The sequence below is a fragment of the Globicephala melas genome, chromosome 4 (assembly GCF_963455315.2).
Source record: "Globicephala melas chromosome 4, mGloMel1.2, whole genome shotgun sequence".
Classification (NCBI taxonomy): domain Eukaryota; kingdom Metazoa; phylum Chordata; class Mammalia; order Artiodactyla; family Delphinidae; genus Globicephala; species Globicephala melas.
The window spans coordinates 47796021-47821599 of record NC_083317.1 but is presented as its reverse complement, the minus strand read 5'-3'; the positions used below and the strand labels follow the sequence as shown (position 1 = coordinate 47821599).

Here is a 25579-nt window from a genome sequence, read left to right as displayed (position 1 = left end):
AAACAATGTTCAATATCACTAATCATTAGGGAAGTTCAAACCAAAACACAAGTGAGATATCACCTCATACCTGCAGAATGGCTATTATCAAAAGGATAAGAAATAGCAAGTGTTGGCCAGGATATGAAGAAAAGAGAACCCTCATGCACTGTTGGTGGAAATGTAAATTGGTACAGCCACTGTGGAAAACAGCATGGAGCTTCCTCAAAAAATTAAAAATAGGGCATCCCTGGTGGCACAGTGGTTGAGAGTCTGCCTGCCAATGCAGGGGACATGGGTTTGTGCCCCAGTCCAGGAAGATCCCACATGCCGCGGAGCGGCTAGGCCCATGAGCCATGGCCACTGAGCCTGCGCGTCCAGAGCCTGTGCTCTGCAACGGGAGAGGCCACAACAGTGAGAGGCCCACATACCGCAAAAAAAAAAAAAAAAGAAAAAATTAAAAATAGAACTACCATATAAGCCAGCAATTCCACTTCTGGGTATTTATCTGAAGAAAATGAAAACACTAATTCAAAAAGATAAAGGCACCCCTAGGTTCACTGCAGCATATTTATAATAACCAGCATATGGAAACAATTTAAGGGTCTATCAATGGTTGAATGGATAAAGGAAATGTTTTTATATATATGTTTATATATATATATATAAAATATAAATATTTTATATTTATATGTACATAATGGAATACTACTCAGCCATAAAAAAGAATGAAATGGACATTGAGGGTATTACATTAAGTGAAATAAGGCAGATAGAGAAAGACAAATACCATATGATTTCACTTACCTGTGAGATCTAACAAACAAATGAACAAACAAAACAAAACACATAGATACAGGGAACAGTTTGATGGTTGCCAGAATAGGGGGAGGTGGGCAAAAATGGGTGAAGGGGATCAAGAGGTACAAACCTCCAGTTATAAAATAAATAAGTCTTATAGTTTTCAGAGCACAGGTCTTTTGTCTCCTTAGGTGTGGTTATTCCTAGGTATTTTATTCTTTTTGATGTGATGGTAAATGGGGTTGTTTCTTGAATTTCTCTTTCTGATGTTTTGTTGTTAGTGTATAGAAATACAACAGATTTCTGTGTATTAATTTTGTAACCTGCAACTTTACCAAATTCGTTGATGAGCTCTAGTAGTTTTCTGGTAGCATCTTTAGGATTTTCTATGTATAGTAACATGTCATCTGCAAACAGTGACAGTTTAACTTCTTTTCCCATTTGGATTCCTTTTATTTCTTTTTATTCTCTGATTGCTATAGCTAGGACTTCCAAAACTATGTTGAATAAAAGTGACAAGAGTGAACATCCTTGTCTTGTTCCTGATCTTAGAGGAAATGTTTTTAGCTTTTCACCATTGAGTATGATGTTAGCTGTAGGTTTGTCATATATGGCCTTTATTATGTTGAGGTATGTTCCCTCTATGCCCACTTTCTGGACAGTTTTTATCATAAATGGGTGTTGAATTTTGTCAAAAGCTTTTTCTGCAAATATTGAGATGATCATATTACCTCACACCAGTCAGAATGGCTATCATCAAAAAATCCACAAACAGTACATGCTGGAGAGTGTGTGGAGAGAAGGGAACCGTCCTATACTGTTGGTGGGAATGTAAACTGGTGCAGCCACTATGGAGAACAGTATAGAGGTTCCTTAAAAAACTAAAAATAGAGCTACCATATGATTCTGCAATCCCACTCCTGGGCATACACCCAGAGAAAAACATGGTTTGAAAGAATACATGCACCCCAATGTTCATTGCAGCACTGTTTACAATAGCCAAGACATGGAAGCAACCTAAATGTCCATCGACAAAAGAATGGATAAAGAAGATGTGGACATATATACAATGGAATATTACTCAGCCATTAAAAAGAATGAAATAATGCCATTTGCAGTAACATGGGTGGACTTATAGATTGTCATACTGAGTGAAGTAAGTCAGATAGAGAAAGAGAAATATCATATGACTGCTTCTCTGCAAAATCTAAAAAATGATACAAATGAACTTATATACAAATCAGAAGCAGACTCACAGACTTAGAGAATGAACTTATGGTTACCAGAGGGGAAGGGTAGGAGGGAGAGATATTTAGGGAGCTTGGGATTGACATGTACACACCACTATATTTAAAATGGATAACCAACAAGGACCTACTGTATAGCAGAGGGAACTCTGCTCAATATCCTGTAACAAACTAAATGCAAAAAGAATTTGAAAAAGAATAGACACATGTATATGTATAACTGAATCACTTTGTTGTACACCTGAAACTAATACAACATTGTTAATCAACTGTACTCCAATATAAAATTAAAAGTTTCTTTAAAAAATGAGAAAAATAAATAAAATTAAAAAGTCATGGGGATATTATATACAGCATGGTGACTATAATCAGTAATATTGTATTGCAAATTTGAAAGTTGCTAATAAAGTAAATCTTGAAAGTTCTCATCACAGAAAAAAATTTTTGTAACTTTGTATGGTAACAGATGGTATAACTAGACTTATTGTGGCGGTCATTTTGCAATGTATACAAAAGTTGAATCATTATGTTGTACACCTAAAACTAGTATAATGTTGTATGTCAATTGCACTTCAATTTAAAAAGAAATCTATCACAGGAAACTGAAAAAAAAAAAAACAACAAACAAACACAAGAAGAATCTTCCTTGAGCTCCTATTATGTTGTAGGCAGTTTAAATACATGATCTCATTTAGGTACTATTATTATCTCCATTTTGTAAATGACAAAACTGATATTTAATGTGGTTAAATAGTTTACCCAAAGTCATACAGCTGACAAGCAGCAGAGCTAGGAACATGGATTCTTAGCAATCTGTTTTATCGCTCCTCACCCATCCTGAAACATTGTATCAAAGTCCTTGTAAAAACATGTACAGTTCAACTGAATCTTACTGTTAGAAATGTCAAAGTAACCAGATACTCAAATTTAATGGGAGACATACATGTTGGTCAAAAATGACACCAAGCTTGGGAAGTGCTATAACTGATGTAAACATGGGCAAATGGAGGGCTCACTGCAGGTGTGGGGAGGACCATTTGGATAAGAAAACAGCATATGCAAAGACATGGAGGCACAGAAGAGTGTGCTGAAGGGTAATGCATAGGTTAGGAGCACAGCAGAGACACTTTTTAGCTATTCCAACTTTAAACCAGCATTTCTTCTTTTTTTTTTTTTTTTAGTTTTCTCATTTGTTCTATTTTTTATTTTCTTTTTTTTAACATCTTTATTCGAGTATAATTGCTTTACAATGTTGTATTAGTTTCTGCTGTATAACAAAGTGAATCAGCTATACATATACAGATATCCCCATATCCCCTCCCTCTTGCATCTTCCTCCCACACTCCCTACCCCACCCCTCTAGATGGTCACAAAGCACTGAGCTGATCTCCCTGTGCTATGCAGCTGCTTCGCTCTAGCTATCTGCTTTACATTTGGTAGTGTGTATATGTCATTGTTACTCCCTCACTTTGCCCCAGCTTACCCTTCCCCCTCCCCATGTCCTCAAGTCCATTCTCTATGTCTGCGTCTTTATTCCTGTCCTGCCCCTAAAACCAGCATTTATTCTTTTTATTGGAAATGTTTGTGTTTGCAGATAATTTTCTGCTATATTACCCTGTTTTGTGGAATGCTAAGGAATGAAATACCTCTTTGAACTTAAAGTTTGGTAATATCAAGCCTTGATGATCATATACCAAAAAATAGAACTTCCATGAACAAGAATCACTAACTTACCAGGTGACAAAGGCGTAAATTGCTCCAATGATGATAATGGCTATTGCATAATGCCAACAAAAGCATATGGTGAGAAACATAACGTTGTCATGATCCACTGAATCCCATGCAGGACCTCCACTGGGGGGATAAAGGACAAACCCAATCTGTAATTTAAAACAAAGAACACACATTAAAAAATACCAGCCATATTCCCAAAGATGGTACATTTCAAAATGTTTCATTTCAAGATTAATGGTAACAGATAACTCCCATTACCTGAGATGCTACAGATAAGATATCTGCTGCCTGTTTTAGTAATATAGACAGTATCTACTCGATCATATTTTTGGAAAAAATGTTAAGGATATTTACAGATCAATTTTCAAAATATGAATAGGAATCATCTCTGGGGATTGGTGGACTTCCAGATGATGTGTTAGGTTTCTAAGCTGTGCAGTTTAACTCCGTTATTTCAAAATCAGAGTTTAAAAAAAAGGTTTTAAAATAAAGCCCATGGGTAACATTATGTTCAATGATAAAGACTGAAAGCTTGTCTCCTAAGATCAGGAACAAGACAAGGGTGTCTTATTTTACAAATTCCATTCAACGTTGTACTAGAAATTCTAGCCAGAGCAATTAGCTAAGAAAAACAGACAAAGAGCATCCAGATTGCAAAGGAAGAAGTAAAACTATATTCACAAATGACATGATCTTATATATACAGAAAATTCTGAAGAATCTACAAAAAAACTATTAGAGCTAATAAATTAATTTAGCATACTTGCAGGATACAAAATCAACACATAAAACATGCAATGAACAATCAAAAAAATTAAGGTAGGAAAACAATTCCACTTACAATAGCATTGAAAAGAATGAAATACTTAGGAATAAATTTAATCAAGGAGGTTCAAGACTTGTACCTTGCAAACTACAAAACATTGTTGAAAGTGATCAAAGAAGATCTAAATAACTGGAAGTATATCTCATGTTCATGAACTGGAGCAGTTAATATTGTTAAGATGGCAATAAAAAAACAGAACATGAATCTGATCAAACCTCTAGATCTAACAAGATCGGGCATGTTGAAAAGTGTTAAATGTGATGGTTAATTTCACATGTCAACTTGACTGTGTCATATGACGTACAGATACTTGGTTAAACATGATTTTGGGCTGTGTTTGTGAGGGTATTTCCAGATGAGATTAGCACTTGAATCTGTAAAAATCTAAGTAAAGCAGATCCTCCTCCACAGTGCGTGTGGGCATCATACAATCCATTGAGGGCTGAAGAGAGCAAAAAGCAGAGGGAGGGAGAATTGGCTCTGCCTCACCACTGAGCTGGAACTTTGGTCTTCTCCTGCCTCAAACTAGAACTTGCACCCTCAGCTCTCCGCTTTCAAGACTGGACCTACAGCACCAGCTTTCCTGGGTCTGTAGAATGCAGGTGGCAGATCATGGGACTTCTCAGCCTCCACAATTATGGGAACCAATTCCTCAAAAAAAGCTCTCTCTCTCTCTCCTCTCTCTATAGATATAGATATATTACAGATATAGATACAATTATATATTATATATAAAATATATATAGTATATATTTGGTTCTGTTTCTCTGGAGAACCCTGACCAATACACTGGATGATAAATTGATAAATATCACTACTTTTGTATATATTTAAGATTTACCATAATAAAAGTTTTTAAAAATTCCTTTTTCATAGGCACATTAAAAAAAAAGAGAGAGAGAGAGATAGCAATAACACCCAAAGCAATCTACAGATTCAGTATGATCCCTATCAAAATCCCAGTAGTCTTTTTTGCAGAAATAGAAAGCTGATACTAAAATTTATATGGAATTACAAGGGACCCAGAATAGTCCAAACAACCTTGAAAAAGAAAAGCAAAGTTGTAAGACTTACACTTACTGATTTCAAAACTTACTACAAAAACTACAGCAATCAAAACATTGTGGTACTAACATAATGGTAGACATACAGATCAATTAAATAGAATTGAGAGTCCAGAAATAAGCCCATACACCTGTAGTAAATTGGTTTTTGAAAAGAGTGCCAAGGCCATTCAATGGGGAAACAAAAGTCTCTTCAACAAATGGTACTGGGGAAACTGGATATACACATGCAAAAAAAAAAAAAAAAAAAGAATTTGGACTCCTACATTACACCACATTCAAAAATTAATGCAAAATGGATCAAAAACCTAAACATGAGAACTAAAATCCTAACTCTTAGAAGAAAACTAAGGAAAAACCTTCATGACCTGGGATTTAGTGCTGATTTTGTATACATGTCACCAAAAACACATCAAAATTAAAAGCTTTGGTGGGGCTTCCCTGGTGGCACAGTGGTTAAGAATCCGCCTGCCAATGCAGGGGACACGGGTTCGAGCCCTGGTCCAGTAAGATCGCACATGCCACGAAGGAACTAAGCCCGTGTGCCATAACTACTGAGCCTGCGCTGTAGAGCCTGCATGCGACAACTACTGAGCCCGTATGGCATAACTACTGAAGCCCCTGTGCCTAGAGCCCGTGCTCCACAACAAGAGAAGCCACCGCAATGAGAAGTCCACACACCACAACGAAGAGTAGCCCCTGCTCACCGCAACTACAGAAAGCCCGTGCGCAGCAACGAAGACCTGACACAGCCAAAAATAAAGAAAGAAAGAAAAACAAAGCTCAGAGGTTTCCGGGAAGATGGCGGAAGAGTAAGGCGTGGAGATCACCTTTCTCCCCACAGATACTCCAGAAATACATCTACACGTGGAACAACTCCTACAGAACACCCACTGAACGCTGGCAGAAGACCTCAGACCTCCCAAAAGACAAGAAATCCCCCACGTACCTGGGTAGGGCAAAAGAAAAAAGAAGAAACAGAGACATAAGAATAGGGACGGGACCTGCACCAGAGGGAGGGAGCTGTGAAGGAGTAACGGTTTCCACACACTAGGAAGCCCCTTCGCGGGCGGAGACAGCGGGTGGCGGAGGGGGAAAGCTTCAGAGCCGCGGAGGAGAGCACAGCAACAGGGGTGCGGGGGGCAAAGCGGGGAGATTCCCGCACAGAGGATCAGGGCCGAACGGCACTCACCAGCCCGAGAGGCTTGTCTGCTCACCCGCCAGGGCGGGCGGGGCTGGGAGCTGAGGCCTGGGCTTCGGTTGGAGCGCTGGGAAAGGACTGAGGTTGGCAGTGGGAACACAGACTGAAGGGGGTTAGTGCGCCACGGCTGGTCGGGAGGGAGTCTGGGGAAAAGTCTGGACCTGCCGAAGAGGCAAGAGACTTTTTCTTCCCTCTTTGTTTCCTGGTGCGCAAGGAGAGGGGATTAAGAACCCTGCTTAACGGAGCTCCAGAGACGGGCGCAAGCCGCGGCTAAAAGCACGGACCCCAGAGAAGCTAAGGCTGCTGCTGCTGCCGCCACCAAGAAGCCTGTGTGCGAGCACAGGTCACTATCCACACCCCCCCTTCCGGGGAGCCTGTGCAGCCCACCACTGCCAGGGCCCCAGGATCCAGGGACAACTTCCCCAGGATAACCCACGGCGTGACTCAGGCTGGTGCAACGTCATGCTGGCCTCTACCGCCGCAGGCTTGCCCCACATTCCGTGCCCCTCGATCCCCCCCCCCCACCCCGGCCTGAGTGAGCCACAGTCCCGGAAGCAGCGGCTCGTTTAACCCCGTCCTGTCTGAGCAAAAAACAGACGCCATCCAGCTACGTACACACAGAGGCGAGGCCAAATCCAAAGCTGAGGGCCTGGGAGCAGTGAGAACACAGAAGAGAAAGGGAAATCTCTCCCAGCGGCCTCAGAAACAGCGGATTAAATCTCCACAATCAACTTGATATACCCTGCATCTGTGGAATACCTGAATAGACAACGAATCATCCCAAATTGAGGAGGGGACTTTGAGAGCAAGATCTATTATTTTTTCCCCTTTTCCTCTTTTTGTGAGTGTGTATGTGTATGCTTCTGTGTGAGATTTTGTCTGTATAGCTTTGCTTCCACCATTTGTCCTAGGGTTCTATCAGTCCGTTTTTGTTTTTTAATCTTTTTTTCTTAATAATTATCTTTTTATTTTAATAACGTTATTATATTTTAACATACTATATTTTATTTTACTTTACCTTCTTTCTTTCTTTTTTTCCTTCCTTCCCTTCCTCCCTCCCTCCCTCCCTCATTTTTCTTTCTTTCTTTCTACTTCTACTAATTCTTTCTTTCTAATTTTTCTCCATTTTATTCTGAGCTGTGTGGATGAAAGGCTCTTGGTGCTACAGCCAGGACTCAGTGCTGTGCCTCTGAGGTGGGAGAGCCAACTTCAAGACACTGGTCCACAGGAGACCTCCCAGCTGCACATAATATCAAACGGTGAAAATCTCCCAGAGATCTGCATCTCAACACCAGCACCCAGCTTCACTCAACTACCAGCAAGCTACAATGCTGAACACCCTATGCCAAACAACTAGCAAGACAGGAAAACAACCCCACCCATTAGCAGAGAGGCTGCCTAAAATCATAATAAGTCCACAGACACCCCAAAACACACCACCAGGCGTGAACCTGCCCATCAGAAAGACAAGATCCAGCCTCACCCACCAGAACACAGGCACTAGTCCCCTCCACCAGGAAGCCTACACAACCAACTGAACCACCTTAGCCACTGGGGACAGACAGCAAAAACAATGGGAACTATGAAACTGCAGCCTACAAAATGGAGATCCCAGACACAGTAAGTTAAGCAAGAGAGAAGACAGAAAAACACGCAGCAGATTAAGGAGCAAGATAAAAACCCACCAGACCTAACAAATGAAGAGGAAATAGGCAGTCTACCTGAAAAAGAATTAAGAATAATGATAGTAAAGATGATCCAAAATCTTGGAAATAGAATAGACAAAATGCAAGAAACATTTAACAAGGACCTAGAAGAACTAAAGATGAAACAAACAATGATGAACAACACAATAAATGAAATTAAAAATACTCTAGATGGGATCAATAGCAGAATAACTGAGACAGAAGAACGGATAAGTGACGTGGAAGATAATATAGTGGAAATAACTACTGCAGAGCAGAATAAAGAAAAAAGAATGAAAAGAACTGAGGACAGTCTCAGAGACCTCTGGGACAACAATAAACACACCAACATTCGAATTATAGGGGTTTCAGAAGAAGAAGAGAAAAAGAAAGGGACTGAGAAAATATTTGAAGGATTATAGTTGAAAACTTCCCTAATATGAGAAAGGAAATACTTAATCAAGTCCAGGAAGCACAGAGAGTCCCATACAGGATAAATCCAAGGAGAAATACCCCAAGACACATATTAATCAAACTTTCAAAAATTAAATACAAAGAAAACATATTAAAAGCAGCAAGGGAAAAACAACAAATAACACATAAGGGAATCCCCATAAGGTTAACAGCTGATCTTTCAGCAGAAACTCTGCAAGCCAGAAGGGACTGGCAGGACATACTGAAAGTGATGAAGGAGAAAAACCTGCAGCCAAGACTACTCTACCCAGCAAGGATCTCATTCAGATTTGATGGAGAAATTAAAACCTTTACAGACAAGCAAAAGCTGAGAGAGTTCAGCACTACCAAAACAGCTTTACAACAACTGCTAAAGGAACTTCTCTAGGCAAGCAACACAAGAGAAGGAAAAGACCTACAATAACGAACCCAAAACAATTAAGAAAATGGGAATAGGAACATACATATCGATAATTACCTTAAATGTAAATGCACTAAATGCTCCCACCAAAAGGCACAGATTGGCTGAATGGATACAAAAACAAGACCCATATATATGCTGCCTACAAGAGACCCACTTCAGACCTAGAGACAAATACAGATTGAAAGTAAGGGGATGGAAAAAGATATTTCATGCAAATGTAAACCAAAAGAAAGCTGGAGTAACAATTCTCATATCAGACAAAATAGACTTTAAAATAAAGACTACTAGAAGAGACAAAGAAGGACACTACATAAAGATCAAGAGATCAATCCAAGAAGAAGATATAAAAATTGTAAATATTTATGCATCACATAGGAAAACCTCAGTGCATAAGGCAAATACTAACAGCCATAAAAGGGGAAATCGACAGTAACACATTCATAGTAGGGGATGCTAACACCCCACTTTCACCAATGGACAGATCATCCAAAATGAAAATAAATAAGGAAACACAAGCTTTAAATGATGCATTACACAAGATGGACTTAATTGATATTATAGGACATTCCATCCAAATACAACAGAATACACATTTTCTCAAGTGCTCATGGAACATTCTCCAGGATAGATCATATCTTGGGTCACAAATCAAGCCTTGGTAAATTTAAGAAAATTGAAATTGTATAAAGTATCTTTTCTGACCAAAACGCTATGAGACTAGATATCAATTACAGTAAAATATCTGTAAAAAAATACAAACACATGGAGGCTAAACAATACACTACTTAATAATGAAGTGATCACTGAAGAAATCTAAAAGGAAATTTAAAAATACCTAGAAACAAATGACAATGGAGACACAACAACCCAAAATATATGGGATGCAGCAGAGCAGTTCTAAGAGGGAAGTTTATAGCAATACAATCCTACCTTAAGAAATAGGAAACACCTCGAATAAACAACCTAACCTTGCACCTAAAGCAATTAGAGAAAGAAGAACAAAAAAACCCCAAAGTTAGCAGAGGAAAGAAATCATAAAAAATCAGATCAGAAATAAATGAAAAAGAAATGAAGGAAACGATAGCAAAGATCAATAAAACTAAAAGCTGGTTCTTTGAGAAGATAAGCAAAATAGATAAACCACTAGCCAGACTCATCAGGAAAAAAAGGGAGAAGACTCAAATCAATAGAATTAGAAATGAAAAAGGAGAAGTAACAACTGACACTGCAGAAATAAAAAAGATCATGAGCAATTACTACAAGCAACTCTATGCCAATAAAATGGACAACCTGGAAGAAATGGACACATTCTTAGAAATGCACCACCTGCCAAGACTGAATCAGGAAGAAATAGAAAATTTGAACAGACCAATCACAAGCACCGAAATTGAAACTGTGATTAAAAATCTTTCAACAAACAAAAGCCCAGGACCAGATGGCTTCACAGGCAAATTCTATCAAACATTTAGAGAAGAGCTAACACCTATCCTTCTCAAACTCTTCCAAAATATAGCAGAGGGGGGAACAGTCCCAAACTCATTCTACGAGGCCACCATCACCCTGATACCAAAACCAGACAAGGATGTCACAAAGAAAGAAAACTACAGGCCAATATCACTGATGAACATAGATGCAAAAATCCTCAACAAAGTACTAGCAAACAGAATCCAACAGCACATTAAAAGGATCATACACCATGATCAAGTGGGGTTTATTCCAGGAATGCAAGGATTCTTCGATATATGCAAACCAAAAATGTGATACATCATATTAAAACACTGAAGGAGAAAAACCATATGATCATCTCAATAGATGCAGAGAAAGCTTTTGACAAAACTCAACACCCATTTATGATAAAAAACCCTGCAGAAAGTAGGCACAGAGGGAACTTTCCTCAACATAATGAAGGCCATATATGACAAACCCACAGCCAACATCGTCCTCAATGGTGAAAAACTGAAAGCATTTCCACTAAGATCAGGAACAAGACAAGGCTGCCCATTCTCACCACTCTTATTCAACATAGTTTTGGAAGTTTTAGCCACAGCAATCAGAGAAGAAAAGGAAATAAAAGGAATCCAAATCGGAAAAGAAGAAGTAAAGCTGTCACTGTTTGCAGATGATGTGATACTATACATAGAGAATCCTAAAGATGCTACCAGAAAACTACTAGAGCTAATCAATGAATTTGGTAAAGTAGCAGTATATAAAATTAATGCACAGAAATATCTGGCATTCCTATACACCAATGATGAAAAATCTGAAAATGAAATCAAGAAAACACTCCCATTTACCATTGCAACAAAAAGAATAAAATATCTAGGAATAAACCTACCTAAGGAGACAAAAGACCTGTATGCAGAAAATTATAAGACACTGATGAAAGAAATTAAAGATGATACAAATAGATGGAGAGATATACCATGTTCTTGGATTGGAAGAATCAACATTGTGAAATGACTCTACTACCCAAAGCAATCTACAGATTCAATGCAATCCTTATCAAACTACCACCGGTATTTTGTATAGAACTAGAACAAAAACTTTCACAATTTGTATGGAAACACAAAAGACCCCAAATAGCCAAAGCAATCTTGAGAACAAAAAAAGGAGCTGGAGGAATCAGGCTCCCTGACTTCATACTATACTACAAAGCTACAGTATTCAAGACAGTATGGTACTGGCACAAAAACAGAAAGATAGATCAATGGAACAGGATAGAAAGCCCAGAGATAAACCCACACACATATAGTCACCTTATTTTTGATAAAGGAGGCAGGAATGTACAGTGGAGAAAGGACAGCCTCTTCAATAAGTGGTGCTGGGAAAACTGGACAGGTATATGTGAAAGCATGAGATTAGATCACTCCCTAACACCACACACAAAAATAAGCTCAAAATGGATTAAAGACCTAAATGTAAGGCCAGAAACTATCAAACTCTTAGAGGAAAACATAGGCAGAACACTCTATGACATAAATCACAGCAAGATCCTTTTTGACCCACCTCCTAGAGAAATGGAAATAAAAACAAAAATTTAAAAATAGGACCTAATGAAACTTCAAAGCTTTTGCACAGCAAAAGAAACCATAAAAAAGACCAAAAGACAACCCTCAGAATGGGGGAAAATATTTGCAAATGAAGCAACTGACAAAGGATTAATCTCCAAAATTTACAAGCAGCTCATGCAGCTCAATAACAAAAAAACATACAACCCAATCCAAAAATGGGCAGAAGACCTAAATGGACATTTCTCCAAAGATATACAGACTGCCAACAAATACATGAAGGAATGCTCAACATCATTAATCATTAGAGAAATGCAAATAAAAACTACAATGAGATATCATCTCACACCAGTCAGAATGGCCATCATCAAAAAATCTAGAAACAATAAATGCTGGAGAGGATGTGGAGAAAAGGGAACACTCTTGAACTGTTGCGGGGAATGTAAATTGATACAGCCACTGTGGAGAACAGTATGGAGGTTCCTTAAAAAACTACAAATAGAACTACCATATGACCCAGTAATCCCACTACTGGGCATATACCCTGAGAAAAGCATAATTCAAAAAGAGTCATGCACCAAAATATTCATTGCAGCTCTATTTACAATAGCCCGGAGATGGAAACAACCTAAGTGTCCATCATCGGATGTATGGATAAAGAAGATGTGGCACATATATACAATGGAATATTACTCAGCCATAAAAAGAAACAAAATTGAGCTATTTGTAATGATGTGGATAGACCTAGAGTCTGTCATACAGAGTGAAGTAAGTCAGAAAGAGAAAGACAAATACCGTATGCTAACACATATATATGGAATTTAAGAAAAAAATGTCATGAACAACCTAGGGGTAAGACAGGAATAAAGACACAGACCTACTAGAGAATGGACTTGAGGATATGGGGAGGGGGAAGGGTAAGCTGTGACAAAGCGATAGAGAGGCATGGACATATATACACTACCAAACGTAAGGTAGATAGCTAGTGGGAAGCAGCCGCATAGCATAGGGAGATCAGCTCGGTGCTTTGTGACCACCTGGAGGGGTGGGATAAGGAGGGTGGGAGGGAGGGGGATGCAAGAGGAAAGAGATATGGGAACATATGTATATGTATAACTGATTCACTTTGTTATAAAGCAGAAACTAAGACACCATTGTAAAGCAATTATACTCCAATAAAGATGTAAAAAAATAATAAGAATAAGAAAAAAAAAGCTCAGCTATTAAAAAAAAAGCTTTTGTGCATCAAAGGACATGATGAGGAAAATGAAAAGACAATCACAGCATAGGAGAAAATCCTTGCAAATCATATATCTGGTAAGGAACTAATATCAAGAATATATAAAGAACTAAATCTCAACAAAAAGCTAAAAAAATTTTAATGGGCAAAGGAATAGAAGACTCATTTTCCAAAAGAAAGTGTACAAATGGTCGATAAGCTCAAGAAAAAATTATGAACATCATTAGTTATTAGAGAAATGCAAATCAAAACCACTATGAGATACCACTTCACACCTCCTAGGATGGTAATAATAATAATAAGTAACAACTGTTGGTAAGGATATGGTGAAATTGGAATCGTAATACATTGCTGGTGAGAATGTAAAATGGTACAGCTATGTGGAAAACAATTTGACAGTGTCTCAAAAAGTTAAATACAGAATTATCACATGACTTGGCAATTTCATTCTAGGTACTATACATACCCAAAATAATTGAAAGCAAACAAAAACTTCTACACAAATGTTCATAGCAGCATTATTCACAAGAGCCAAAAGTTAAAAACAATCCAAATGTCCATCAGCTGATGATGAATTAGCACCATGTGGTATTATGGCAGTATATTATTCAGCCATAAAAAGTGACATATTAATATATAATACAACATGGATGAACCTTGAAAACATGTCAGAGAAAGAAACTAGACACAAAAGGTAACATATTGCATGATTCTGTTTACATGAAATAGCCAGAATAGGTAAATCCATAGCAACAGAAAGCAGAGTGGTAACCAGGGACTGGGAGGAGAGGAAAAGGAAATGACTGGTTAATGGATCCGTGGTTTCCTTTTGGGGTGATGAAAATGTTTTAGAACTAAATAGAGGTGATAGTTGCACAACACTGTGAATGTACTAAATGCTGCTGAATTATACACTTTAAAATGCATAAAATGGTGCCAGAGAGGAGAGAGGTGGGGGGGATGAGAGAAATCAGTGAGGGAGATTAAGAGGTACAAGCTTCCAGTCACAAAATAAAAGAGTCACAGGTATGAAATGTACAGTGTTGGGAATAGTCAATAATTATGTAATAGCTTCGTATGGTGACAGATGGCAACTACAGTATTGTGGTGATCATTTTGAAATGTATAGAAATATCAAATCACTATGTTGTGCATGAGGGACTAACAAATAAAATTTTTATTTTTCAATTATACTTCAAAAACAAACAAACAAATTCTTAGAAAAAGAGATCAGATTTGTGGTTACCAGAAGTGGAAGGTGGGAGGAAGAGATATTGGATAAAGGCACTCAAAAGGTACAAACTTCCAGTTATACAATAAATAAGTAATATAATGTACAATATGATCAATAGAATTATCACTGCTGTAAGTTATATATGAAAGTTAGAGTAAATTCTAAGATTTCTTATCACAGGAAAAAGAATTTTTTTTCTTTGTCTTTAATTTTGTTTCCACATGAGATGATGGATGTTCACTAAACTTATTTAGATAATCATTTCATTAGGTAAGTGAAATCATTATGCTGTACACTGTAAATTTATACTGGGCTGTACATCAATTATTCCTTAATAAAACTGGAAAAGGAAGGGAGGGAGGGAGGTAGGAGGGAAGGAAGGAAGGAAGGAAGGTTAATTCTATGTTATATGAATTTTACTCCAATAAAAATTTAAGATACATAGATGATAGGTAGGTAGATAGAGGAACAGATGTCAGGTTTCAAGATCCAAACGAAATAGAAAACCAAGATAATTTCTTGGATAATTGTACAAATGTCTATCATATTAGCTAACTATGTGTCAGTTACAGTGCTTAGGAGGTTTCCTTACTATGGCCCTTCAATAATGTGGTCTTTTTTTTTTTTTTTTTTTTAAGGCTGCGTTGGGTCTTCATTGCTGCGTGCAGGTTTTCTCTAGTTGCAGTAAATGGGGGCTACTCTTCATTGAGGTGTGCCGGCTTCTCACTGCGGTGCCTTCTATCGTTGTGGAGCACGGGCTCTAGGCGCACAGGTTTCAGTAGTTGTGGCTCGTGGGCTCTAGCGCGCAGGCTCAGTAGTTGTGGCACAGGGGCTTAGTTGCTCCGTGGCATGTAGGATCATCCCGGACCAGGGCTCCAACCCGTGTCTCCTGCATTGGCAGGTGGATTCTTAACCACTGTGCCACCAGGGAAGTCCCCAATAATGTGCTATTATCCCAAGTTAATGTATTGTTATCCTCTTTAACCAGATGAGAAAATTAGGTGGTTTAGTGATTTGCTCCTGATCATACATCTAATAAATGAAATCTTACAGGGGAAAAAAAAAGGATTTAGTTTATAATATTGAGTGAAACCATTTCTGTTTGAAATTTCAAGTAATGTGAATAAATCGGGGAAAGCTAAGATTTGTGCCTTAATCACGTGTTCCTGTTTCCCATTTTAAAGGATTCCCTTTAGTTGGAAGGAGAACTGCCATTTGTACCACTTGGTAGATGTACTGCCATGTGTCAGGCACTTTAACCACACTCATACACATAAACTTCACAGTAATTCTCATTCTCACAACAACCCCAGGAAGAAGGTATCATTATCCCCATATTACAGAGGGTAAAACTGGAACTCAGAGACTTCAGTAACTTCCCCAACATTTCAAAATGGCCAAATGACTAAGACAGGGTTCCAAACCATGACCGTCTGGCTGCAAAACTCTGTGTGTTCTTTCTTCTACCCCACACTCTCTTTCATCATTTAGCCTTTCGTGGAGCAGTATGAAGGACAGTGGCCTGGACAACAGGGTCCATGTGAGTCACCTCAGCAGTTCTGATACGGTTTGAACAATCAGTACTGAGATGGTAGTTGGTCCCATGAAGACATGGTACTGTCTTACCCTTAAAACACAGATTAGAGACTGGCAGACCCTGGTCCACATCTGCATCACAGACATTCTTTGCCTGGCCTGCACACTTTTTAAAATAATTTGAATTAGTTTTCAACATTTAAAAAATTAGGGAACTTCACACAAAAGTCTGCAGTCTCAGCTTATTTCTAAAAATAGAAATATTTCTATTTTTTTTCCCAAAGCATGAGCCACAACATGTGCTCTCCATCGATTTATCATTCAGGTTGGTAGTTGCCTGACCAAGAGGAGCAATCCAGAGGTCTTTATTTTTACTCTGGTGCTATGCATTTTATTTATTAACCAATGTCACATTCATAAAGTTTTCCAAAATATCATGAGTTGAAATTAGCAAGGTACTGTGTAATAACTCCTTCCTGCCCTCCTCTACATCCCAGGAGACAGAATCCCTTTGTTGTCTCTATTTTAGAGATAAGAAAACTAAGTAACGCACGAGCCTGCCCTTCCATCTCCAAACAGTTACAAAAGTATTTGCGTCATTGCTGCTGTGTCTCACCCGCCAAGGGCTGGGGATTCTGCATTAGGACATGGTAACGTTCTAAAGGAATGAGGAGTTAACACCACTGGCAAAAGATAGATCAGTCATCAGATTAGAGATCTGAACCTACAGCATCCAGAAACTCCAGGAGAAAAATGCCACCCAGCTAGTTTGCCTGCTGTTTGGACATATCCGTGTTTTGCAATACCCCTTTATATACTGTTACGAAAGCTCACTGTGGAGACCACAGTGACCAGAGCCCAGGTCTCTGAAGGCCCTGTAAGAAAGCGAGACTTGCTGGCTCCTCTGTGCTCACTGTTTGGAAATGACAAGAAGGAAACTGACAAGTTTCCTACAAGAAGTCATGTAGTCAATTCTCAGTTCAGGGGGCCCAGCCATTTTAGCTAGGGTGCCAGGACCATGAGAATCTGCCTCTCATGTCCTCCTCTCTCATCAATTCAGGGAGGATGACAGAGAAATTCTGGGTCAAGAAAGGGCCTTTTAGGAAGGTTGAGTTTAATGCACAATGGACTAGCTCTCCAGTTCCCACCTATCAGTGTCACCTATCTTCCTTCAATGCCGTCCACACCACCCATCTACCCGATTGGGGAGTGATTTGCTCCAGCTCCCAGAGGGAAGACTTAGCAGTTGTGGGCTAAATGGTGCCCTCTAAAAGGGCATGTTGAAACCCTAACCCCAGATACCTGTGAATGTGACCTCATTTGGAAATAAGTTATTTGTAGATGTCATCCAGATGAGATGAGGTCATATTGGATCAGAACTGGCCCTGCATCTAATGATGGGTGTCCTTACAAGAAGTCCATATGAAGACACAGGCACACAGAGACACACAGGTGTGACTATGGAGGCAGAGATTGGAGTCATGCTGCCAAGTCAAGGATTGCTGGCAACTGACTAGGAGGGTAGCATGGGACAAATTCTCCCTTTGGGCCCCCATGACAGAATCAACCTGCTGCCACCTTGATTCTTAGTTCCATCTCCCAGAACAGTGAAGCATAAATTTCCATTGTTTTAAGTCTTCCTGCTTGTGGGAATTTGTGACTGCCGCCCTAGGACACTAATACAGGAAGGAGCTAAGCCTGAAATAAGCAGAAGAGTATCAACTGTCCTAAAGCTCAAGCCTGGACACACTGGTGACTCTCAACCATCTTTCAAACCCCAACTCAAGTTTACCTTCTTCTGGAAGCTTTCTCAACACTCTTCCTATGGAATTAACAATATCTCCTCAAGGCATGAGGTATTTTCAGGTTGGAATATTTCATTCAAGCAACAGTCTCATGAGACATCATTTCTATTTTTTATTTGAGGAAACTTAAGCTCACAGAATAGCTAGTCTATGGTCATGTGATTAATATGGTAGATCCAGAATTCAGACGCAGGTCTGCTTGACCTGGAAGCTCACAGACTTCTCCCTCCATGCCATAGTCACAACCCTTTTTTGGAGCTTCCAAAATGAAATCTCTCAGTCATCATCAATTTTACCAAAGCATTTACTGTTTTACACCAGGAAAAGAGAAACTTTGAGCACGCCTCTACTGCTAATCTCACTGGGATCCTCATAGCCTAATATACTGAACGCTAAATATTTGACTGAAGGCCACTGTGAAACCTGTGAACAGAGTTAACAGATGTGACTATACTGAAAGCCATAGAAACGTTTGGAAAGTCACTTCAGGCTAAACCCAAGTAAATTAGGAAAGTTGAAAATTAAGGCCAGATAATGCCACAACCCATTAAATCTTCCTTTAAATGTAAAAGTTAGTCACTATTCTTTCATCTGCTGTCTTAATTTCCTTCCTAATATAAAATTCCAAGAAAAAAAAGGTCTGAAAAAGAATTTTTTTCTTGCTGTATCTTGTATGTCACTCCTGAACATCTGTTTTAGACTAGTTTAAGCTTCATTAGTATCACATTTAAAATGTAAATAATTATCTTCTCTAATAGGCATCCAGCCAGGGCCCATTACCTATATGTTAGTTCAACTTTCCTAGTGTTTTCTTTCTTATTTTCCAGTCACTTATTTCAACACTATAAGCCTAAGCAAGTGTTTGATCTACCATATCAGACCTCAGACCACTGCTGCTTAGTTGGGTCTTTTTGTCATTTTCAAATGAACTTTTATCATTCTTAAAGATAAGACAAGGCTGGGTTTTAGTTTGGGCTTAGAGATCTGGGGATCATGGGAGTTGCTGGTGCAATTAGTGGAGCTGGGAGGCACAGCTGAAGCAATTGTCCAACATCTTGAGAAGCAAAGGCAGCAGGTGTGTCTTCCTCATTTCCTGATTCTCTCTGAGCCATGGCTCTGACCACGAAGGGTGGGAATTTGAGAATGACAAAGCGAGCTTTCTAAAGTGAGCTTTAGAAATATTGTCCCACACACAGACTCAGAAAACACGATTCATGGAATAAATGGACCCAAGGGATTTTTTTTTCTTTTTTAAATTGCATCATGGTTAGGTTTTTGAGAAAATATATTTGGCTGTAATGTGGTTTAGGAAAGAGACCATTTTTAATAGGTTGGGAGGAGAATCCCCTCCAGGTTTGTCTACTACCTAATTATTTATAGATGAGTTATTTTAAAAATGGCCACTGTGAGCATTTGCCTCATTCAGTTCACCATACTTATGGTTCCAAGAATCTAGGTGTACCTTTTCTCTAATCTGTCTATATATTGTTTAAGCGCTAGTATTGTGCTTAATATTAACCATGTATGGAGAAGTAGTGAGAGAAAAAAATATGGTGAAAAGGAAATCACAATGTAATAGTATTAGCTTGAGATAGAGTTTGGGGCATAAACATTCATAGCAACAAAACATGGAAGCATAATAAATTCACCTAAGTCCCTGAAACATTTTTGTTTCAGAGGAATCTAACAGGGAGGGGGCGGGGAAGGAGATGTACTATGGCTAAAGCTTCATTTCCTGCCAGTGTGTGTGTTTGCATTGGTATGAAATGTTCATTTTCCTTTAAGTCCCAAACGTTACTTAGTCTGGCTGCCAGGTAAAGAAAGATACTAGTCTAGACATAATGATGGCTGGAAAATTTTTTAAATAATCTCAGATTTATGCCCCAAGACTTTAACCTCATATCTCTTCCTTAGAAAAGCTCCTGGGGAAATGTGAAAAGATTATTTATCTGCCAAAAGGGACAAAATTAAGCCAACTAGTTCTCAGTTGTGACACCCCACAGCTTCCTCCCTCAGATATTTAATTAATCATTAATTATTAATGGAACTCAAATTAGTTTCATTAATTCTGCTCTTACCTTTATTATTCCTTTCTTCAACTCTCTTTGGGTTTCCCCTTTTTACTTTTTTTTTTACATAAGTTTATTTTTTAGTTATTCTTGGCTGCGTTGGGTCTTTGTTGCTGCGCGAGGCTTTTTCTAGTTGCGGCACGCGGGCTTCTCATTGCAGTGGCTTCTCTTATTGCAGAGCTCGGGCTCTAGGTGCGTGGGCTTCAGTAGTTGTGGCTCATGGGCTCTAGAGCGCAGGCTCAGTACTTGTGGCGCACGGGCTTAGTTGCTCCGCGGCATGTGGGATCTTCCCGGATCAGGGTTCAAATCCGTGTCCCCTATATTGGCAGGCAGTTTCTTAACCACTGCACCACCGGGGAAGCCCTCCCCTTTTTTCTTACTTTCTAACTTCTTTATTTGAATATTTAGCTCTTTAAGAAACTTGATTTAGTAAATATATGTAGAATCTTCAACACAGCAAAGACAGAATATACTTTCTTTTCAGATACATGGAACATTTACTACCACTGACATTGGGCTATGTCCCAAAGGAAGTCCCAACACATTTCAAAGAGAACACATACAAAGCAATTGAATTGAAAATAAATAATAAAAAGAAAAAATATTTTTGGAAACTGAAAAGTGCACTCCTAAATAACTCATAAATTAAAAAGGAAAGCACATAGAAAATGCAACATTCAAAATTGCCCAAGAGAATAAAGACACAGACCTACTAGAGAATGGACTTGAGGATATTGGGAGGGGGAAGGGTAAGCTGTGACAAATGAGAGAGTGGCATGAACACATATACACTACCAAACGTAAAATAGATAGCTAGTGGGAAGCAGCTGCATAGCACAGGGAGATCAGCTCTGTGGTTTGTGACCACCTAGAAGGGTGGGATAGGGAGGGTGGGAGGGAGGGAGACGCAATAGGGAAGAGATATGGGAACATATGTATATGTATAACTGATTCACTTTGTTATAAAGCAGAAACTAACACACCATTGTAAAGCAATTATACTCCAATAAAGATGTTAAAAAAAAAACAAGTTGCCCAAGAGTGAAAGCTACCACACACCAAATCTCACAGGAGGTAGCTACAGTAGTGTATAGAAGAAATTCTATAGCCTTAGGTGTATTTATTTAAAAACAAGAAAAACTGAAAATAAGTGAACATTCAACTCAAAAAACTAGAAGGGCAGAAGCAGAATACATGACATTAAAGAAAAAATTGAAAATAAGGAGAAATTAACAAATCCATAACTATAAGATAAAATTTTAACAGACCTCTATCAGAAAGTGAAAGATCAAATGGATGAAAAGCAATTAGGAGTAGAGAATATGTAAACATATAACTAAAAAGAGTTCGAAGAACCTGGTTTTATCCCCACATCAAGAGGAACCCTTCAATTTCCTTTTAGCTCCCCTGGAGCCAAAGAACCAACTGCCATGTCTACCCTAGACCTGGAGCCCTCAGGCCTGCAGCCCAGCTCTACTCTGGCTCTGCATTTCTATTCTGTGTCTGGACCACAGGTGGCTTGCCCTATTTTTGTTTGTGTTGTTTAATTGCAACTACGTATTCTTTAGTCTCTTACTTTCATTTACTTTTCTCTTCTTTTGATTTCTTTTTTATTTTATAGGTATTTTTGATAGTTTATGTGTCACTGTTACATGTTTGAAGCAGAGGAGATACACTGAAGCATAAACTCACTGTGTCATCTTGACCGGAAGTTATCACTTTTAAATTTTTTTAAATTTATTTTTAGTTTTGAATTGGCAATACACGTACATAGCAAAACATTCCAATCAAGAGATATAGAATACATAATCATGTTTTACATGCCATTCTATTTCGCTTCCCAGCAGATGATAAATAATCTCACAGAACAACTTCTGTATACCAACTGGTTAAATTCACCGATTATCAATTTTATCACATGATAAGGTATTTGTTATTTTTCTATACCATTTTTTCCTTCAAAATAAGCCCTGGGCTTCCCTGGTGGCGCAGTGGTTGAGAATCTGCCTGCCAATACAGGGGACACGGGTTCGAGCCCTAGTCTGGGAAGATCCCACATGCTGCAGAGCAATTAGGCCCGTGAGCCACAACTACTGAGCCTGCACGTCTGGAGCCTGTGCTCCGAAACAAGAGAGGCCGTGACAGTAAGAGGCCCGCGCACTGCGATGAAGAGTGGCCCCCGCTAGCCACAACTAGAAAAAGCCCTCGCACAGAAACGAAGACCCAACACAGCCAAAAATAAATAAATAAATTAAATTAAATAAAAATAAGCCCTGAATCTAGTCCTCTCTTTACTAGCCTCTGTTCCAACAGCCTTTCTAGTCCCCCATAAGCTTAAATTTCACATCTTTCCTAGCCATGATGCTTTGACCATGATGTTTCTCTTCCTCTTGCCTACCAGTGCTTTCTTACCACTCCTCGCTGAAATGCAAATCCTTGGAATAACCTCCTCATCCCAAATCGCTGCACTTTAGTGACTAAAAATCTCTAAGAAATCTTCCCTGATTAAACCACATTCACCTTTCATCCCAGACTTTCTTTACATCTATATATGTATGTTGGATTATGATTTATCAGTCTCTATAAAGTATATGTTCACTGATTGGAATACATGTTTTCAACACTCCAACGTCAGGGAGTCAACAGTAAAATGGAAAGTGCCTGGGATTTGGAGTCAGACAGACCCACATTTAGGTGCTAGCTCCATTACTGTGTGATCCTGGGAAAGTAACTTGGTCTCTCTGAGTCTTCTTTGTCAGTAAATTGGGGATGATAAGGATGATAATACCTAACGTCCAAGTCATCATGAGGACAAAATGAAACAATGTGCGTGTAAAAGTCCCATACAGTGGCCGGCACATAATTTTTTCTCAGTACATAATAATTTCCTCCCTTTCCTGCCTTCCATATGTTTCTAGAGCTTATTACCCATTAGGCTTTAAGCTGCTTTAGCATCAGAAATTGCTTCCAGCTAAAATCACTGGCTCAGAGTTCCTACAAAATGGATACTCAGGTGTGTGATGAAAATGTACACACCCAACCTCCTTCCCTGCTGCTCTATCACTGCTCCCACCAGGGCCACCAGGCCACTCAAAGAAACATCACCTCTCAAAGGTCCACATTCTCACTACCAGCAGCACATCAGAAGGAAGTCTCTGGGTTCTAGAGCAAAACACCCACCAATCAAAGACAGAAGGTTATCAGTGGAGATACCAGGTACATTAATTGGAGGCCCAACTCACCTGCCAGAACCAGCTTCCCTGAAGTAGGAAAAAGCTTATCCGCAGAAGTTCCACAGTTATATTGGTCAGTATGAACAGCTCCAAGAAGGCAATCAGGCCTGTCAAAAAGATGACCAAGACCAGAAGCTTGTGCACAAACATGTCCAGCATCTCCCGACCATGAGTGTGATTGTAGAAGACAAAACCTGATACAGGGAGAAAAAATAGTTTGTCTTTTTCAATGAAATTACCTACTGTTTCTCCCTCTCTCTCTCTCTCTCTCTCTCTCTCTCTCTCTCTCTCTCTCTCGACACAAAACTTTACAAACACACACATTTCTCTGTCCAAAATATCAGGTGCCCACTGCTTCCCACAATAATGGAAACCTCTACCATTTTTGGAGTCACCGCTACCTCTTTAGGATGGAATCTTTGAAATCTCCTTTTCCCTTCCCCAACCTTTATTCTCTCCTCCAATATGTTATGACATTTTCAACCAACTATATTTCAAAGCACCTCTTATGCAAAAGGATGAATAATAAGCATGATGAGGGTAGGGCAGCAGGAGTTAGGGTGAATAGGCAGAGGAATGAGACAAAGCCTCGCCTTAAGGAATTCAGTCCACTGGAGGCAGCAGATATACACACAAATCATAAAAGTGCACTTTGATGGGTACGACAAGATTCTCTGGAAGCTTCCAAGAAGTAGTAGCTAGCTACATTTTTTAATCCCATGGACAGATTCCAGCTTCAGCTTCATTCTTTTCATTTGGATGAGGAGGAAAGGATGTTCATTCAAAATATGGTAACATCCTGAGATAATGAGAATCATGCTTAGTTGTTGGTGCCCAACTTTTATCTAGCTCTTGTTTTCAAAGAGCGTTTGGCAAAAGCTCTTACCTTTAGACGTGGGAGGCAAGGTGGACGTTAGGAAATGACTGCCTCCTGATAACTGGGGGCTTTTTCAGTTCTATGATCAATCTATCCTTTACATATGAAATAAATGAAAACAAATCATTAAATACTTGTTTTCAGTGTTTCCTTATACAGTAACAGGGAGGCCAACTGAACAAAAAAATGTTAGGACCTCATTTTTCTGTGACTGAATTTTTTGGACCCTGCTTATCATGTAATGGTGGAGTTTTACTATATCAATATTAAAAAGGCTAGTTTGTAGGTATGGAAGCTACTCTGCTGTGAGTGGTCTCTTCGTTTGAGGATATATATGCTTCACTACTCTGAGCTCAGTTTCACATGTTAAAGATGGAAATAATGATAATCTCCAGGATAAACCAGAGATAAATAACCATGGTAGGTGGTTCTTTAAGACAGATGTGAAATATGAATAAAACACATTGAATGATTGCGCTTGTCCAGCTATACTAAATGAGTCAGTAGGGAAGGAAAAACTTGGGCATACTGTCTAGGACATCTCAATAGCTCACCATGGCCCAAACAGATGGCCCTGTGGGTCAAGGCTGCACCAGGACACTAAAGGAGTATTATTGTAAAGGGCTAGACAAATGTCCAATAATAGTGAAAGGTATATGAAAATACTCATACTTACCCTCCACAAATAAGGCATTTGCTAACATTAACTTGGTAAAGGAGGCAGGAAGTGACCTGATGGTGGAACATAAGATGTTTGTCACACCCAGCAGCCCAAAGAAGAAGTACATGGTAAAATGATGCCAGCCCAGGAGTTGGACCCACTGGCCCTCTTTGTAGTCATATAAGGTCAGGTGTGGTCCTCCAGGAATAAACTGTTCTCCAAGCATGCCTACGGAGGGACATAGCACACTTTAAGCAATCTTTCCATAACTTTATTGAGAAAGCAGGAAGATGCAGAAGGATCAGCCTACTGCTTAGTCCAATATAGTGTCCTTTTATGACATTGATTCATCTTTCGGGGCTGTTCCCTAACAGCTGAGCACTGGTTCTTTAGGCTGGTTTTAGAGCTTCAAATACTGGTTTGGATAATCACTTTTAGTCAAAGATGGCCAATTTAGTCAAACAGCTATTTCAGATCTTCAAAGCTAATGATCTTAGTTCCA

General features: G+C 39.1%; 1 protein-coding gene across 1 annotated transcript in view; it reads right to left on the bottom strand.

Annotated features, from left to right (window-relative positions):
- Window positions 1-25579, bottom strand: part of TMEM45A (transmembrane protein 45A) — a 101466-nt gene that overhangs the window by 10319 nt on the left and 65568 nt on the right. Inside the window, exons 3-5 of the mRNA XM_030861031.2 lie at window positions 25093-25305; window positions 23549-23733; window positions 3762-3907 (exon numbers count right to left, since the gene is read on the bottom strand). Coding sequence (XP_030716891.1) covers window positions 3762-3907; window positions 23549-23733; window positions 25093-25305 — 544 coding nt within the window. The remainder of the gene's footprint in view (window positions 1-3761; window positions 3908-23548; window positions 23734-25092; window positions 25306-25579) is intronic.